Genomic DNA, 17213 nt, shown 5'->3' on the forward strand with positions numbered 1-17213 from the left:
TCAGCTATTGTACGAGGCCAGTTTTATTGGTGCAAGAAGCTGGAGTACATGTAAGATTTGGAACCATTGACCTCAATGAATATCATATCTCTTGGGTTGATAAATCATTTTCTCTAATTCTTCATCAATTTATCCCTTTCTGCACCCATTGTATAAAAAAAAATTTAATCAACGTGTGGTTCGTTTGATCTCAGTTCTTCATTGGTTAAAATCCGATTATGACGTCGAATTTTCTTGCTTTCCTCTGAATTTCCTATTGTGACGGCATGAAAAAAGGCGACCATGCCTGATGACGTCACATAGAAAGAACACATCTTTTTGCAGATCATTCGAAAAGAAGGAATGAATTTGCCTGCGTATTGTTTGAAAATCATTAGAGAAACAGATTCCACCACCAAACCTCGTGTAATACGATATTTATCCACTCTCGACAGTTAAATTTAAAATATTTAAAACGCTCGGCGAGCCTCGCGTTTTAAATTTGAAAATTTAACTGTCTCGAGTGGATAAATATCGTATCACACTCGATGCAGTGGTAGAATCTATATGTATCAACCTCATCAAAAGTCAATAAATTGTATAATAGCTATGTTCAAACTCACAACCTCATCTTGACAGGCTAGTAATCACTGTAGATACACTACTTAACACATTTAGCCACTGAGTCTCTTTCACTTGTAGTGAGGAAGGTGATATTTGATAAGGTCAAGGTTCTTTCTAGGTATTACAGCTTCCTCCATGATATAGCCAAGGGTGCTGAATCTAGCATCAAATAATCAATATGATAATCATCATTTTGCTTAAGTAAACTTTTAAGTGTTTCTAAAAAAGTTACGGATCCTCCTGGGAAACATCATTAACAAGACTGGGTACATGTCTGAAGACAGCAAACCCAACAACACAAAAAGCCATAAGACATATAGAGCATTTATATTACAAACCTCCTTTTTATTTACTGGATTTAGGAATGGCCAACAGGACTTGTGTTTCATTAAATTAGCTACGATCTGTTCACATATCTGAAAGGAAAATAAACTGCATGTAAATATTGACCCTCAAATGTCTAGATTCAAATTAATGGTTTTTATTTATGGTATGACCCATCTACATATATATTTCATCTATGTTTCTTTTGTTAAAAAAATAACAGAAGAAAGTTAAGCTAACATCATGAAGTTACATGAGATGCTGTGAAAATTATATGCGCTTCATTGACGAAAAGTTCCATGCAATGGGTATTATAAAATTTCACAGTGTCGTAAAACAGGAAGTGACTGTCCACCAGATGTGATATTACTTACAGGTTACAACTCAACATTAATAGTTCCAAACAAATATCAAATTATTTCTAAAGACAGAAATTAAGTAACATTAAACGACAGTTAATGACGAAAAGAAATTGTAATTGCAGTACATCATTCACTATTTCACCCTCTGTGTGTGGGGTTAAAGTTAAACAGGAAGTTGCATACGTTGTCCTGCTGAGCACATACCCCTACTTGTTATTCAAAGTATTGGAAAACAGGAAGTTGGTGTCTAACAAATCCAAAAAGCGAGTTACATCTCAACTCTCTCCAGATGCTGGCCAAATATGAAATCATTCTGTTCAGTCGGAGTGATGAGATCTTCGACAAAAATATTGAGTTCATTCAACATATTGAAAACTACAAGGTCATCAGTAAACAGGCCAAGGGTGTCTGACTAATCAGAAAGGTACTCACAAAACAACTTAATACTGTCAAGCTGCTGAAAAAATGAGAAGTTATTTGTTCAGAAGTACCTGAGAAAATTGTGATGAAAGTATTTGATTGACGGACGGACAAACATGGGGAATGCAATATAGCCCCAACTCCTTGAGCGGGAATATCTAGAAGTGGGTATAATAACCACTGACCATCATAATTATTTAGATACAGTTAAAACTTGAAAGAACCATATAGTGAAGGAATTTACAAAAAACACCTCCCTACATCAATGAAAAACAAGAAAGTGTCCATAGTACACGGATGCCCCACTAGCACTATCATTTTCTATGTTCAGTGGACTGTGAAATTGGGGTCAAAACTCTAATTTGGCATGAATAGAAAGATCATATCATAGGGAACATGTGTACTAAGTTTCAAGTTGATTGGACTTCAACTTCATCAAAAACTACCTTGTCCAAAAACTTGAACCTGAAGCGAGACAGACGGACGGATGAACGAACGGACGCACAGACCAGAAAACATAATGCCCCTATTACTATCGTAGGTGGGGCATAAAAAATGTCATCTTCCATTTAACTGCTCATCTTTATTAATAATTGAATACATCCAAAGTTTGAAATGAAAATCTGGCATAAAATAAATGTAGCACATATTTATGTGGTTCTTGAACAAAATACCAATATAAGTTATCTACGTTCATATCCGTTGATATGGGTATTTTAACACCCTGCCACAAAGTATCAAAACACTAACAGGATGCAGTTTTAGAATACATGATATTTATACAACATACCCTCCCAAAAAACTTCCTCAGATCTTACAATCTAATAAAAATACAAGAATTTTCTAGAAAATACGTCCACTCAAACTTCATCAAATTAATTTCATGGCGCAATCAACCTACTTTGAACTGGATCAAATACAATGGAAAATCTAATATCCATATCAACAAATACATACAACAAATTATGAAACATAGAATGCAACTTAATAGACTGGAGAATAGTTTGAGACATAAACTTTGCACTGACCAGCTATATAAAGCTCATTTCAAGAAAATACTTCTACATACTTCTATATGTCTAGCCAAATCTGTGGATTCATTATTATTCGTGGGATACCATTTTTCGTGGATTTCATTGGTACAGGTGAACTACGAAATTAAATGTTCAACGAATGACAAATTTCCTATAGGCTTGTATGCAGACTTCGGCGAAACCACGAATTTAAATACCCACGAACATGCAAGTTTTCCTTAATCCACAAATATTGGTACCAACGAAAATAAATGAATCCACAGTATTCATAAGCTTAGGCCTAGTGATTTTTTGTACATACGGAACAACAAGTCATTGATAGCAAAGACTTACAGATAAATCAGATGGTGCTCTTCTGGATGTAGCTTTCTTTTCTTCTATTACTGGACTATTTTTTGCAGAGGTATGCCCTTTCTTTGACCTTGATGAGCTTTGTTGTCTTGGCTTCCTAGCAGCCTTTGTTGGTGGTTGATCTTCCTCCGTATCAGAGTCCTCTGTTTTACCCTTTGATGGCCTCCCTCTTTTTCTTTTTCGAGATGAGGTTTCCTCTGATTCACTATCAGATTCAGAGTCCTCTTTATAAGTTTTTCTAGCCCTATCTGACCTCCGTGTAGACGACTTTGTTTCAGCTTCAGATTCATCTGAATCTTCTCTGCGTTTTCTAGAAATACGGCCTTTCCTTCCACTAGGACGAGGCTCATCACTTTCTTCTTCCGATTCTTCAGAGTCCTCTTGCTTCCTTCTTGCTGGTCGTCCACGTCTCCCTCTAGAGGGTGCCTCCTCTTCAGTGTCAGAACTGTCTTGTTTCCGTCTTGCTGCACGTCCACGTCTGCCTCTACTTGGAGCTTCTTCTTCTGAATCGGAGGTGTCTTTATTTTGTTTTGAAACACGGCCACGTCTCCCACTTTTGGGAGCCTCTTCTTCTGACTCCTCATCTGAATTTTCTGTTGACCACTCTTTGTAATTTTTTCTTTTAGGTGCAGCTGTAGTTATTAATAATAACAATGATACAATAGCTTTTTAAATTATAAATAACACTCAAATTTTACTCTCATACATTTAATTTTAGTTGAAAATTCATCACCATTTAATAAACTGATCTGATTTTTCTTGCACAGCTTGACAAGACTTTTGGCAAATTAGAACTTGCCATAGTATATAGCACCTATTAAACCATTGTTGAAGACAGTATGGTAACCTCTAGCTGTCATTTTTTGTTTAATTCATGATTCTTGGAATATGTTTACATTTTAAATTACTGAATTTACTATATACAGTTACATATCACTAAGTCTTCTGAGAATTATTTCTGAATATTTTTTTACAAAGAAATTTTTTCTGTGTACAATTAGTTTTATAAAGTTTCGAACTACCAGCAAACAGGAAGTGCCTGCATGGCAATGGTGAAAATTGTTTAAAAGCTACAACACAACCTAATTAAGCTACAGACCAAATATATTCTTTCATAGATGACAACAGAATTTTGATGAACCTTTTCTCCCAAAGGTCTTTCAGAACACAGCAGGTAAAGTTACAGATGGTTGCTTTCGCCATTGACGACCAATGTCAAATACAAAATTAATGTGCTCAAGATTGCCTGATTAAGAAATTACATTGAATGTTAATAATTCAAAAACATATCTAAAAAGATATACATGTAGGCAAAGTGTAGACTTCGTCTTATTAAAATTCTCTTTCTGTGGTTGCTATGACGCACAGCAGGGGCTGCAGTACATGTATGTTTAAATATATTCAATGCATACTCTTACCTCTTTTGTTTATGAGAGCATTTCTTTTCTGGGAGCGCCATCTAGAAGATCTTTTAATACCAACTTTACAGTCATTACATGACCAATTGCCTCTGAAAAAAAAGAAATATTATATTGTGATGTCATCAAACAGACCCAACAAGAATAATTGTCTATCAGCACCATGCCTTGCTTACCCTATTTAATTCCCATGTTCAGTGAGCCGCAAAATTAGGGTCAAATCCTGTCATACCAACAGCACAGGTGACCTTTCTGCCCCAAATTGTCCAGATTATATCTGCTTGTTCATTTATCAATAAAATAAACATAATTTTGAAAGTCGTGAGTGCTGTGGATTTATTTATTTTTGTGGGAAACAATTTTCGTTCATTTGAGAAAAGAATATTTTTTTTCATTGATATTTGATTTTGTGGTTTTGCCATGGTCTGCATATAAGAGGGTCGTAATGGCAGTACCTTAATGATGAATAACAGTAAAAATCTTGCCAAATGACGTTAACGGTAATTTTTGGTGCATGATGATAAAAAATTGACTGATTTTGACAAATCACGTTAAATTCTTTTCAAAAATAAAGTTAAAGATAATTATTTGAGACCTTTGACAAATCATTATAAAATTTAAACAATTTGACACTAGCGGTAGCCGAAAATTATCATTTGACAACTGACAGTAAAGGGGATTACTACCCGCATACAAACCTATAGATAACTTGTACTTTGTGGAATATTTGAATTTACAGTTCACCTTTACCCACTAAATCCAAGAAAATCACACAAATAATAATAAATCGACAGTAGTTATAATATTTTTACAATATCAGGGGCCAAAGAATTATCCCTCCTCTTTTATTTGTACAAAATTGGTTGTTGATCACTTCTGCTTGTATGACCATTTGTTACATGCAAAAAACACTAAGTATGTATGTTGTGGGCGGATTTTGGATTTCCGTTCCTACCCTCACACATCTATTTTAATTGAATAGCTGTTACCAAAGAATGTTTATTGAATATCTTGATACAATGTCCCATTCAGACTATTTCCACTTGAAGCAAGATTAGGTTAAGAAAGCAGTCTGCTAAAGGGATCAGGACTACTGGGGTCCCTCTTCAAAAGATATAAAATTATGAATGACATATATGTTATATATACCTTGGTTCTCTTCTGAGAGGTGGATGATGACAGTCTAAATGATATGTTATATTTACCTTGGTTCTCTCCTGAGAGGTGGATGATGACAGTCTAAATGATATGTTATATTTACCTTGGTTCTCTCCTGAGAGGTGGATGATGACAGTCTAAATATGTTATATTTACCTTGGTTCTCTCCTGAGAGGTGGATGATGACAGTCTAAATGATATGTTATATATACCTTGGTTCTCTCCTGAGAGGTGGATGATGACAGTCTAAATGATATGTTATATTTACCTTGGTTCTCTCCTGAGAGGTGGATGATGACAGTCTAAATGATATGTTATATATACCTTGGTTCTCTCCTGAGAGGTGGATGATGACAGTCTAAATGATATTATATATACCTTGGTTCTCTCCTGAGAGGTGGATGATGACAGTCTAAATGATATTATATATACCTTGGTTCTCTCCTGAGAGGTGGATGATGACAGTCTAAATGATATGCTGATGGACATTCAGAACAGAATATTAGTCCTTCATCACCACCACATTCAATACAATTTTTTTCATGTTTAATGTCGCCCTCTTCATCCTGCAATAATTACATCACATGTAAGTTTCATTAGAATAAGTAATTTTGATTGGTTGACATCAATCATGAGGCACTCCCATATCAAATTGTATTACCGTATAAAATATAACAGCTATGACTGCACATGCTATCCGTGACAATGTTAAAACAATTCCTAGCAAAACCAACAGAAAAGCTTGATATAACTCTTAATTTCATGGTTGCAGGATAAAAATGTAATCAAAAGAACTGAATGCTTCTTTTTATAATTTCATAGGGTTGTAAAAGCGTTTATCATGCACACATTTTTAGTATGAAGAGCAAAATGTGCTTCGGTTAACGCTTTTACACCCCAATAAAATTATAAAAGGAGGATTCAATTCTTAATGAAAAGATAAGTAACCATTAGAATGGTAAATTTGTAGATATTATAAGTGAAACAAAACATTATCTCAGTTGTGCTACTATGAACGCCAAAGGCAAATTAATAAATTGTTCATGTATATTTTTCTACGAATCAAATGGTAAAAGGTATGACACAAGATATACTTTGCCCAATCCTTCTATTCATTTTGGTTCCACAGTTATTACCAAAGAGGCTTTGAATCAAATTCCTCCATCCAATTCAATGTCAGATTTTGTTGGGGCTAACATGGATAAATTAACAATATAAATTACTACAGTGTGAAACAAATTCACTGCCATTTGACAGTGTTATATGACTTATATACAAATGTGTTGCCTTATCAGTTGGTACTTAGACAATATTTAATATCAACGTATCTGTAGAAATGTACCAAATCTAAACAAATGGGAGAATGAGACAGACTTTTTTAAAACCCTAACTACCCATATTATATTAAATTTTCAATTTACTTTTATCCCAAAACTCTAGAAAAAGCAATCACCCACAATTTTTAAATTTAAGTGTCTCCCATCCTCCCTTTGCATTTTTAAATCTGGACCAACCCTTACCAGAGTAAGCAATTTTGATTTTAGCATCTAAATCTTTTAAATGCTCTTGTTATTATCTACATGGAATTTGCCAAACTATTTATGCCGCCATAAAGAGTCATACAAATCAACAGAATGTGATATTCTTCTCAATTTTTCTTTAATTAAAAAAAAATTCATGTTATGGGTTTCTGCACTTCTAAATCTTCAAAAATATCATGAATAATTTACCTCAGAATCTCCAGGCATTTCCTTCCCTTTCCTTCTCAGGTCTTTAGGCTAAAATATACAAAAACATAGAATTGAATTCAGACCTTGCAGTCATAAACATTTCAAGCATGATTATCGTACTCAGACTCAGGAATGAACCAATCAAAATACTGGATTTTGTGCTTTGAAAACAAATTTTGTACTCAGTACTGAGTAAAGTTTTATGACTGAGTCCAGAGAATTATATAAAACACAAGATTTTAAACTACAGAAACAGCCTTGCCAAATTATGGATCATAAACTATATTAACTGGTTAAAAGTCTCTAACATATTTGTTATCTCAGCAGGGGTCACCACACTTCAGAAATTTAGCGAGGAGTGACTTCTCCCTGGCAGCCAAACAGGGAGAAGTGAAGACTCAACAGGGAGAATTCAGGGAGAAATGAAGGATCACATTAATGCTATTTTTAATTAAATTTCCCAGCATCTTTACGGTCTTGTAATTTTTAGGAGCCTTTTGCTTAACAACTATTGAGTTGTTATTGCCTTGCCATGTGGTCTGAATGAATTGATGAAGGAATTGAAAAATAATGTACACATTGATAAAATTTTGCTGCATCTCAAAGCCTTTTTCAAACCAGTCTGCATAGATTTGCCCAAGATTGTGCTTAATGAAACAAATAAAGCAAAAACATAGGACCCCCCCACCCCCTTCCAAAAAAAAATTAATTTCAAAATGATTTAAAACAAATAAAAAAATATTTTAAGGACTTAACTTTCAAATAATTTTTATCTCATTTCCTTCCTGATCTTAAAATTTTTATTTAGGGTCTAGATACAGACTAAATACTGTATTCAAATCTAAATATTTGTATGTCATGATCCAGATAAACAGAATTTCTAAATCTATTAATTTGTAGGTCTATAGATCTATATAAGAAACCCTATTCAATGTCAACAATGAAATCTCCCTATTTTACCGCCTAAATGACAGGAAGCAGTAATAAATAGATTTTTTACATGTGCTTATGGAATTTATGTTGCAAGATTACTTCTTTTATTGATTAACTTTGGATATAGATATCCAGTTTGAAGGTAAAGTCATGCATTTTTATTCATAAAATAGATTGCAATTCATGATAAATAAACCTGAAGTTTCTACTTGCATTAAATTGTCCACATGATATGTACAGGTGTCGGTCCGACCTAAAATTACCTGGTTGACAGCTAATAAAGTTTGACACCTGACTATTAGGCAATATATATGTCATAATTAAAGATAATTTTAGCCATGGTTTAAGGTAGAACATGTTTATTTCGTTGTATATTGAAATCATGTGCATTCGGAATTATAATTTTTCAAAAATCATGAGGCGACATTGGGGAATTTTACTGAAAATCGAAGGCAACATAAACTTCTTCCTGGAGCTTCTCTAGAGGGAAGTGGGCAGTCCTAGGGAAACATGGTCGCTCACCTCGCCTGGTGTGGTGACCTCTGCTCAGATGATATATACAAATAGCTGTAATTTAAAGTATCTGATCTCAAGTATCTTCTGTGTCATGATCAAAACAGAAATTTCTTACATAGCCAATATGTGTTAGAATATTTAAGTATTTGGTAAACAGGATGTTGAGGAGCAATGAATCTGAAAACACTTCACACAGTAAAGCATTATATCAAATTTCAGGAAGCTCTGATCCAAAGTTCTTGAAAAAAATACAGCAGAAATTTCATGGGACGGATGGATGGACATATGACCTACAGAGAGACAGGGGTAAAACAATATATTCCCCCCCCCCCTTTCAGAGCAGGGGGTTGGTTTAATAAGAAGGCTGGTGTTTTTTTCTTCTTTCAAAACGATTTATAACATCAAAGGTACTGAATAATTACTAAATAAATAAAATACCCAAACTTACTGCACATGCAGCACAGAACCAGTCTTCTTCTGGTACCTCTAACAGAGCAGGACGTAAACAAAACATATGGAAAGGCTGGTTACATTCATCACACAACAATAACTTAGATTCATCTGTCTTCTTGCGGCAAATTTTACATTTCTAAAAAGAAAAAGAATGGCTTTATTTGGACTAATTTTCTAAATGCAAAATAATTAAATATGTAATTCTCATTAACGAACTCTCATTTCCTGCAGTACCAATACGATAACATCTAAAATTTCCTTTTTTAGCAACAAACTTAAAAATTTAAAAAGTATCTAACAAGAAAAGCTGTAAAATAATATTCAATAAATATTGAATCTGCGTCCAATAGTATTCACTCACTTCAGGGTTTGCAAATTATCCCAATTATATGGTATTCATAAGGGCAGTTCCAGATATAAACACAAATTCAAAAGAAAATACAACCATTCACAATTGAATATTTGAGTGCCTCAAATCCACCCATGAGTTTAAATCTTGAACTGCCATCCCATGATTAAAATGTGACTAAGACATAGAACAGAAACTACATACCACATTTTCCGCTGATTTCTCCCACTTTATACATGAGTCTAACATTCCCATCAGTACATGTAAACGAGACATGGTCGGACAATTCTTCACAGCCTCCCTCCAGTTAACTACTCCTGCAACTTCAGTTTCTTCTTCTGTAAGGAAATGAAACAAAATATAAGTATCATCTTTCCTATTCAAGCACTCATTGGCAGTAGTTTTCTATTGGGTCTGTTGGTTAGTATAGTCCAGCGTTTGATTTTTATAGGTTTTATGGATTTCCCCTTTTTTTAAATTTACCTTTGAGTTCTGTTCTTTGTTAATACTTTTGTACCACATATTCTGCAAATCTGACGGATTGTATATACATGTATATACAGTAAATTCAATTTTTTTTAGGGCTTATTTTTGTGATTTTTGAACAATTGTCAGTAATGTGAGATTATTTTGCAATTTCAAGAATTACAGCATACTAATATTGCGTCCAAAATACAAATTTTAGTTTTCAATTGACCCTGAAATCACATTTGTATTCCAGACTGCTATCATTAATAATGCATTGAGTTTCTATTCCATGCTTATTATCTTTTTTAAGATGAACTTTAGGTTTGAAATATACATTTGTCAACAGTATACTTGACCTTTTAACCCCCACTGACCTTTAGAGTCATCAAGGTCCTCCTCCTCTTCCTCTTCACCTTTGACCTCAGTAACTTTAGATCTCCTCTTTTTATTTGCCATCATTCCTTGTCTAAATTTTTCCAAGATATTTTCTTGTGATTCTATCAAGAGCTGACCCTGGGAATACAAACGTATATTAAAACTGATTATATATAGGGATAAAGCTTTATAAATGTCAAGAGATGAATTCGTGGAAATATTCAATTCTTCAATTAAGGAGTATTTCAGACTTAATTTATTTATTCAGTGTATGTTCAATGGTGGTAATATGTCCTTTGATTGAGTTAAGCTATTTCAGTTGATATTTTATAGTGTGTCTTTCTATTTTGTAAGGTTACACTATTGTTTCAGAAAAAGGGTGAAGGTTTGGTACCATTAAAACGTTTAAACCCGCTGCATTAGTTTGCACCTGTCCTAAGTCAGGAATCTGATGTTCAGTAGTTGTCGTTTGTTGATGTGGTTCATAAGTGTTTCTCGTTTCTCATTTTTTATATAGATTAGACCGTTGGTTTTCCCATTTGAATGGTTTTACACTAGTAATTTTTGGGGCCCTTTATAGCTTACTGTTCGGTGTGAGCCAAGGCTCCGTGTTGAAGACCGTACTGTGACCTATAATGGTTTACTTTTATAAATTTTGACTTGGATGGAGATTTGTCTGATTGGCACTCATACCACATCTTCTTATATCTATTAATTGTATATGTGATCAAATGGAATTAAAATAATTGGTGGTTGATTGAAATTTCTGAAATCTAAGAATTTTTAGTGTGGGGAGTTTTGGGGGTTAAAAATGGTTCCTATCTCATAGTAACCTAAAACTCAAAACACATACATTTAATTATATAACTTCTTTTAAAACTCACAAAATTATTATGTATATGAAATTTTCCTTACAGTCTTCACCTAACATTAAATTCAAAAGACATTCTAAACTTTTTTTGAAGCTTTTCATTGGTAGAAAGTATGCTATTACTACAAAAGGGTAATACAAAAGATGAGAGATTCAATACTGAAATCATACTTTGATATTTTTACAGTTCCTAATTTGCCGTATTTTCATGCATTTAGAACAAGGTAATATTTTAAGAGTCACAATAAACTTACAAAATCAGCTATTTCTGTTGCAGTTTCTAATCTTGCATCCCAAGAGTCAAAGTCTGGGACTCCACCTAAACCGCCATTCTTCAAACGGATTTCTGTTTCTAATAACTCCTAATGAAATAATAATATGACATGAAAATCTATATTTTGTAAAATTATTCCAAAACTTGTATAAATCAATTGCTGCTAAACTCTTTGAGTGTGTTCGAAGTGCTTTAAATGTAATTTAGTTTGTTTGCATGATGAAGCATTAATTTTTTATTAGATATAGTACACAAAGCAATAAACCAGTTCTTTAATCATCCTTTCGTTACTTGTTTAATACCTTGATTGGTTTCGTAAATAGCAGTTACTATAGATTCATTATTATTCGTGGGATACCAATTTTTCGAGGATTTTCTTGGTAAAGGTAAACCACACATTTAAATGTCAGGCTTGTAACATGTGTAGGCAAATATGGCAAATCCATGAAATCAATCTTAGAAAATTAAATTTGTCCTCAACCCAACAAAATTAGCACCAACCAAAATAAAGGAATCCACAGAATCTAATGATAACAAAATAGTGTAGTAAGCAAAGGTAAAACTAATTTCATGGTGCACCTAAACAAAGAAGCTAAGACCTGTACTTTTGTATTTGTGTTTTTATCAGTTACATGTATTTGTGCTTTTTGCAGATCTGAAGAGTCAAGCCATTTCCAACTGGTTTTTACAGTTTGTTGTTTTGTTGTGTTGTTACACCTACTTTCCAGATTAGGAGGGGGATTGAGTACTCGCAAAAATTGTTGGGGGTGGGGAGTAGAAAGGGACTTCCAAAATCTCCCCATAACCAACACACTTTCTTTGTGTAATTTTGCATGCATCAAATTGACATACAAGTTACAACCGTAAATGACCCCTAACCCATGTCCAAAAATAAAACGTCCTTTACTACCCTCCCACATCCATTCTAATGGAATAACCCTAAGGTACAATTCATGTATCAGTACTTGTTATATTCACAAAATACATCTTCAAAATGGATGCATATTTTGTATGGTAAACAAGCATTCTGAGAGTATTGCACGGCAATACATAGTCCCCTACCGGTTAAAAATTAACTGTACTGGAACAAAATGCTAACTTGATCCATAACTTGTCATGGTGTAAACTATATAACAAATATCAAGTCAATATCTTCAAGCATGACGAAAAAACTGATTATTTAAGTGAATTTTCTAATTCCAAGGACCATAACTCTCCACATATCATCAGACCGGAACAAAATTCGAACTTGATCTGTAACTTGTCATGATAAAACAATGTACCAATTATCAAATCAATATCTTCAAGCATGACAAAAGAAAGTGTGGAAAACTGAATATTTGAGTGAATTTTCTAATGCCAAGGACCATAACTCTGCACAAAATTATCAGACTGGAACAAAATTCAAACTTGATCTGTAACTTGTCATGATAAAACTATATACCAAATATCAAATCAATATCTTTAAGCACGAAGAAAAAAAGTGTGGAAAAATAATTTGCCGGACTGACTGATGGACAGACAGACAGAGTGCAAACCTAGTCCCCTTTAACTGCATCGGTAGGGGACTAATAAAAATTTCAATAAATATATCAGTAAAAGGTTACACATGTTGAGAAGATAAGCCTACCTTCCTGAATGCCTTCACTAAATCCTCTTCTTCCTCCTCCTCTCCTTCTGTCTTCACTCTAGAAAACATAGATGTAACAATATACATATATACTCATTGGCAATTTTATCTTGAACTTACATGAGCAACATGAAGGGTTCAAATAGTGGAGCAGGATCTGCTACCCTTCCAGAGCACCTGAGATCACCCCTAGTTTTTGGTGGGGTTCATGTTGCTCAGTCTTTTAGTTTTCTATGTTGTGTTTTGTATACGGTTGTTTGTCTTTTGGGTCTTTTTTCATTTTTTGCCATGGCGTGGTCAGTTTAGTTTTGACATGAGTTTGAATGCCCCTTTGGTATCTTTAGACTCTCTCTTACCACATCTCCTGTGTTCAGACTTAAATATTTTATCCAATTTTCTGGTTTAAAATTTAGTTATTTAACTTACTTCTTTGGTTGCTGTGATCCATTTAATCCTTTTGAAAGATGGTCATATCGTTTCTTTAACTCCTCAATCAACTGACTTTCTCTATAACCTTGAGGATGCAGTTTCTTCAAGAGTTCATCAATTTCAGCCAAAGTATTATAGGTAAACCATAAGTTCTGTCCATTATGTGGAACACTGAAATGGAATGAAGTAAATTGTTTTAGTTTTATTTGTTCAACATAAGAAAAGTTACAGCTTGAATTTGTCACTTTTCTATCATCTATGTCAGACCAGTTTGCTGTAAAAGATTTTTTTTTTTTTTTCAACTATAATTCATGCCATGGACTGCTTGTATTCTAATATTTGTAAACTGCTTTGTAGAATATTAATATGATGTTAAGGATGTACACCTCTGAGAAGCCAAAAATTTCTAGAATAAAACTTTTTTTCTTAACCTGATTTTTAGGTTTACTCTTCTTTTTTTGCTACGGCCAATTTTTACCCATTTTTGGGCTAATAGCATGAAAAAAATCACAGTTTCACAATTAAACTTTTTTTCATACTTTCACTAAAGATGAAGTGGACCAATCTGAATAAATTTAACTTAAAAAAACTATAGGTAGGTATTAATATAAGAAAGTTTTATAAAATTTTGTTGCTTTTTCGTGTCAAATTTACCATGCTGTCAATTTTTTTTAGAACAAAAAGCATATTATTTCAACTTCTTTGTTATAAATGATTGAAAAAATACATATCTAAGAAATTTGAAAAGAAAAAATTGATATTGGATGAACATGTTTCTGGTAAAATCATTTCTTGTACCCCTCACCCATTTTCTCAACATTTTGGCTAATGAGACTGACCTGACTGGTTATAAAAATTTAAAAATTTTATTACTCAAAAACTACTTATTGTAAATACACAATTTTTTCACAGAGTTAACTTCGATTATAATATTTTTTAAATTCATTAATATTTTCCACTTGTATCACATGTTTTGGAAATAATTCCAGAACGAGATTTCTACGATACTGAAACGTCCGAGGAATACATCCTTAATATTCATCATTGGGTTAGTATGCATGCATTATTTTTATCATACTCATGTGTATTATAAAAATAATAAGGAGACATGGTATGATTGTCAATGAGACAACTCTTCACCAGAGACCAAATGATTTAGAATGATAGCAACTAAATGCCACTGTACCACCTTCAACAATGAGAAAAACCTATATCGCATTGCAAGCTATAAAAGGTCCCAAAATGACTAATGTAAAACAATTCAAACGATGAAAACTAACGGCCTTTGTTTAATTTGTGTTTTTATAATTTTGGATACCAATTGGTGTGAATGTTTGTTAGAACATTTTTCTCAGCATCCAGACTTAAAATTCCAATTTTAATATCAGTTAAGTTTAGTTTACTCGTTCAACAGAAATTTCATGTTCAGATCTTTATTTATAAAAAACTTACGTTTTTTCTTCACTGACATCTGCCTGAGGTTTAAAAGTGATTTCTTCATCATGTGATTTACTTCTGTCTTCGTCAGATGATTCTTCATCAGATTCAGAACTTTTGTTCTTTTGAGAACAGTATTCTATGTCTTCTGTTACCCAACCTGAAATGATATATTTTTATCTAAATAAAGCTGATGCAACATAAATTTTATATAAACCCTATAACAAAGGAGATATACTAAAATCTTGAAAATTAATAGAGACTTTCATTAAGTCCCAGGAAACAACATATTTAAATTTGAAAAAAATTTGTTAAAGCGTTTTCATGTTATTGTGCTGATGCTGTTTGGCAGCCGCCAGGACCGCCCAGCCGTCCGCCGTATATAACCATTTTAATAACCGATATTTCCATCGAAAATCCGGTTAAAAACAATTAATCTTTCATGTTTGAACATAATTGTTAACTGACGAATCTACTTATATTTTTTTAGAATTAAGAAAAGAAGTTTCAATCATACAAATTTTATTTCATGATTAAAAATCTGCAAGGCTATTCATAAAATCGGTGTATTGAAGGAATGAAATGCACCTTATACGATGAATAAGCAGGGCTCACACTACTTCAAAATCATAGGGAGAAGTGACTTCTCTTTTTGAAACTGAGAGAGAGAAGTGGTGAGATTTGAAAGAGAAGTGCTCGTTCGCTCGCGGCGCTACAATGATCGGTTTTTACTATAAAACAAAGGGCCATATGTATCTTATTTTTTCATATTGTTTAATTTGTACCTAGAAATACAATAAAAGTAACAGTTAATATTCAAAGTTGTTTAATTTTATCATATCTAGTTGCACAATCATTTTAGTCCTCTTGTCAGAAAAAAACAGTTAAATATCTAGCAATAATAAAAAAAGATTTTGTTCATATCAAAAAGGAAAAGAAAGTTGCTTTATCAACTAAAATTCAACTTAAAATGTATCATGTTTATGAAATTCAGTGTTTCTCATTAAAAAGATATATAAATTTAACACAGTTAAGCTTGGACATAGTATAATAGTCCCAGAGATGAGCAATTTTAATTTATGAATTGAAACAATGCATATACAAGTATGTTTATGCGAGTGGAATGCGTAATTTTTTCTTTTGGGATCAATATTCCTCTGTCAGTTGTGCCATTTATTCGTCCGTAGTCTTTATCGTAAGAATCCGGATTTCGGTCATAGCTGGTCCGGTTCTGATCAGTAGTTTACAAATATTTCAATGGCGGACGAAGAAAAATTTACAAAAATAAACGACGTTTGACACGCTATTTGGAAAGGAATATGATGTTTTTAGTGCAATAAATTGGTAACAAATTTACTTCAGGCAAATTTCATCACGTTCTAATGAAGTAACAAACTTATTTTGCCGAAATTTAGAAGATGTAAGTTCTGGAGTAACAAGTACCGGACATGCCCGGAAGTGATAAAAAATTGTTTTAATGAAATAACATGCCACCAACTTTAAAATCAATGCTTTAACCTCTTTTCTGAAGAAAATAAATCGTTTATGTCTTTGAATTTCTTTACTTTTAAATGAAAAATTGCTGTTTCATCGACTTGGTAAAAATTGAATATTGCCGATGACGAAACCGGGTATCGTAAACAACAGGGCGACTAGATTTCCCTTTTGATGGTCGGGCAAAGCAAAGTGACAGCTGGGAAAGCTACTTTGTCTCCCCAGTCGCATGGTAGCCTGAGCCCTGTATAAGTGGTGGGTGTTGAATGACAGTATAAGAGCAAATGCCCTTAGAATCCTTTTATAGGTTGTCCGTCATCTGGGCAAAAAAGTATTTCACATAATTTTTTCCATGGAATAATTAAAATTTGATTCTATTGTCCCACACTTCAATAAATAAAAGAAGAATGTGCCCATGGGACACAGATACCCCTGCTTTTAAATATGCAAGAGTGAATGTACTAATTCAAACCTACTGATGTTATCTTTTCTTTGAAACTTAATACATTTGTTCCTGTATGTTGAAATTAGAGACTGTTTAGGGTTTGGAGTGCTCTCATTGTTCAATAACAAACAGTAATGGG

At 33.2% G+C, this 17213-nt stretch overlaps 2 protein-coding genes across 2 annotated transcripts in view; one reads left to right on the top strand and one right to left on the bottom strand.

Moving 5' to 3' along the window:
* Window positions 1-17213, top strand: part of LOC127705450 (uncharacterized) — a 351867-nt gene that overhangs the window by 129831 nt on the left and 204823 nt on the right. The window lies entirely within an intron of this gene.
* LOC127705446 (tyrosine-protein kinase BAZ1B-like) overlaps window positions 1-17213 on the bottom strand; it is a 50478-nt gene that overhangs the window by 1996 nt on the left and 31269 nt on the right. Inside the window, exons 19-30 of the mRNA XM_052209764.1 lie at window positions 15151-15295; window positions 13696-13869; window positions 13270-13327; window positions 11620-11727; window positions 10494-10632; window positions 9856-9989; window positions 9298-9438; window positions 7401-7448; window positions 6103-6236; window positions 4513-4604; window positions 3077-3726; window positions 942-1019 (exon numbers count right to left, since the gene is read on the bottom strand). Coding sequence (XP_052065724.1) covers window positions 942-1019; window positions 3077-3726; window positions 4513-4604; window positions 6103-6236; window positions 7401-7448; window positions 9298-9438; window positions 9856-9989; window positions 10494-10632; window positions 11620-11727; window positions 13270-13327; window positions 13696-13869; window positions 15151-15295 — 1901 coding nt within the window. The remainder of the gene's footprint in view (window positions 1-941; window positions 1020-3076; window positions 3727-4512; window positions 4605-6102; window positions 6237-7400; window positions 7449-9297; window positions 9439-9855; window positions 9990-10493; window positions 10633-11619; window positions 11728-13269; window positions 13328-13695; window positions 13870-15150; window positions 15296-17213) is intronic.

This window comes from Mytilus californianus, unplaced genomic scaffold, assembly GCF_021869535.1.
Source record: "Mytilus californianus isolate M0D057914Y unplaced genomic scaffold, xbMytCali1.0.p SCAF_6, whole genome shotgun sequence".
NCBI classification, from domain to species: domain Eukaryota; kingdom Metazoa; phylum Mollusca; class Bivalvia; order Mytilida; family Mytilidae; genus Mytilus; species Mytilus californianus.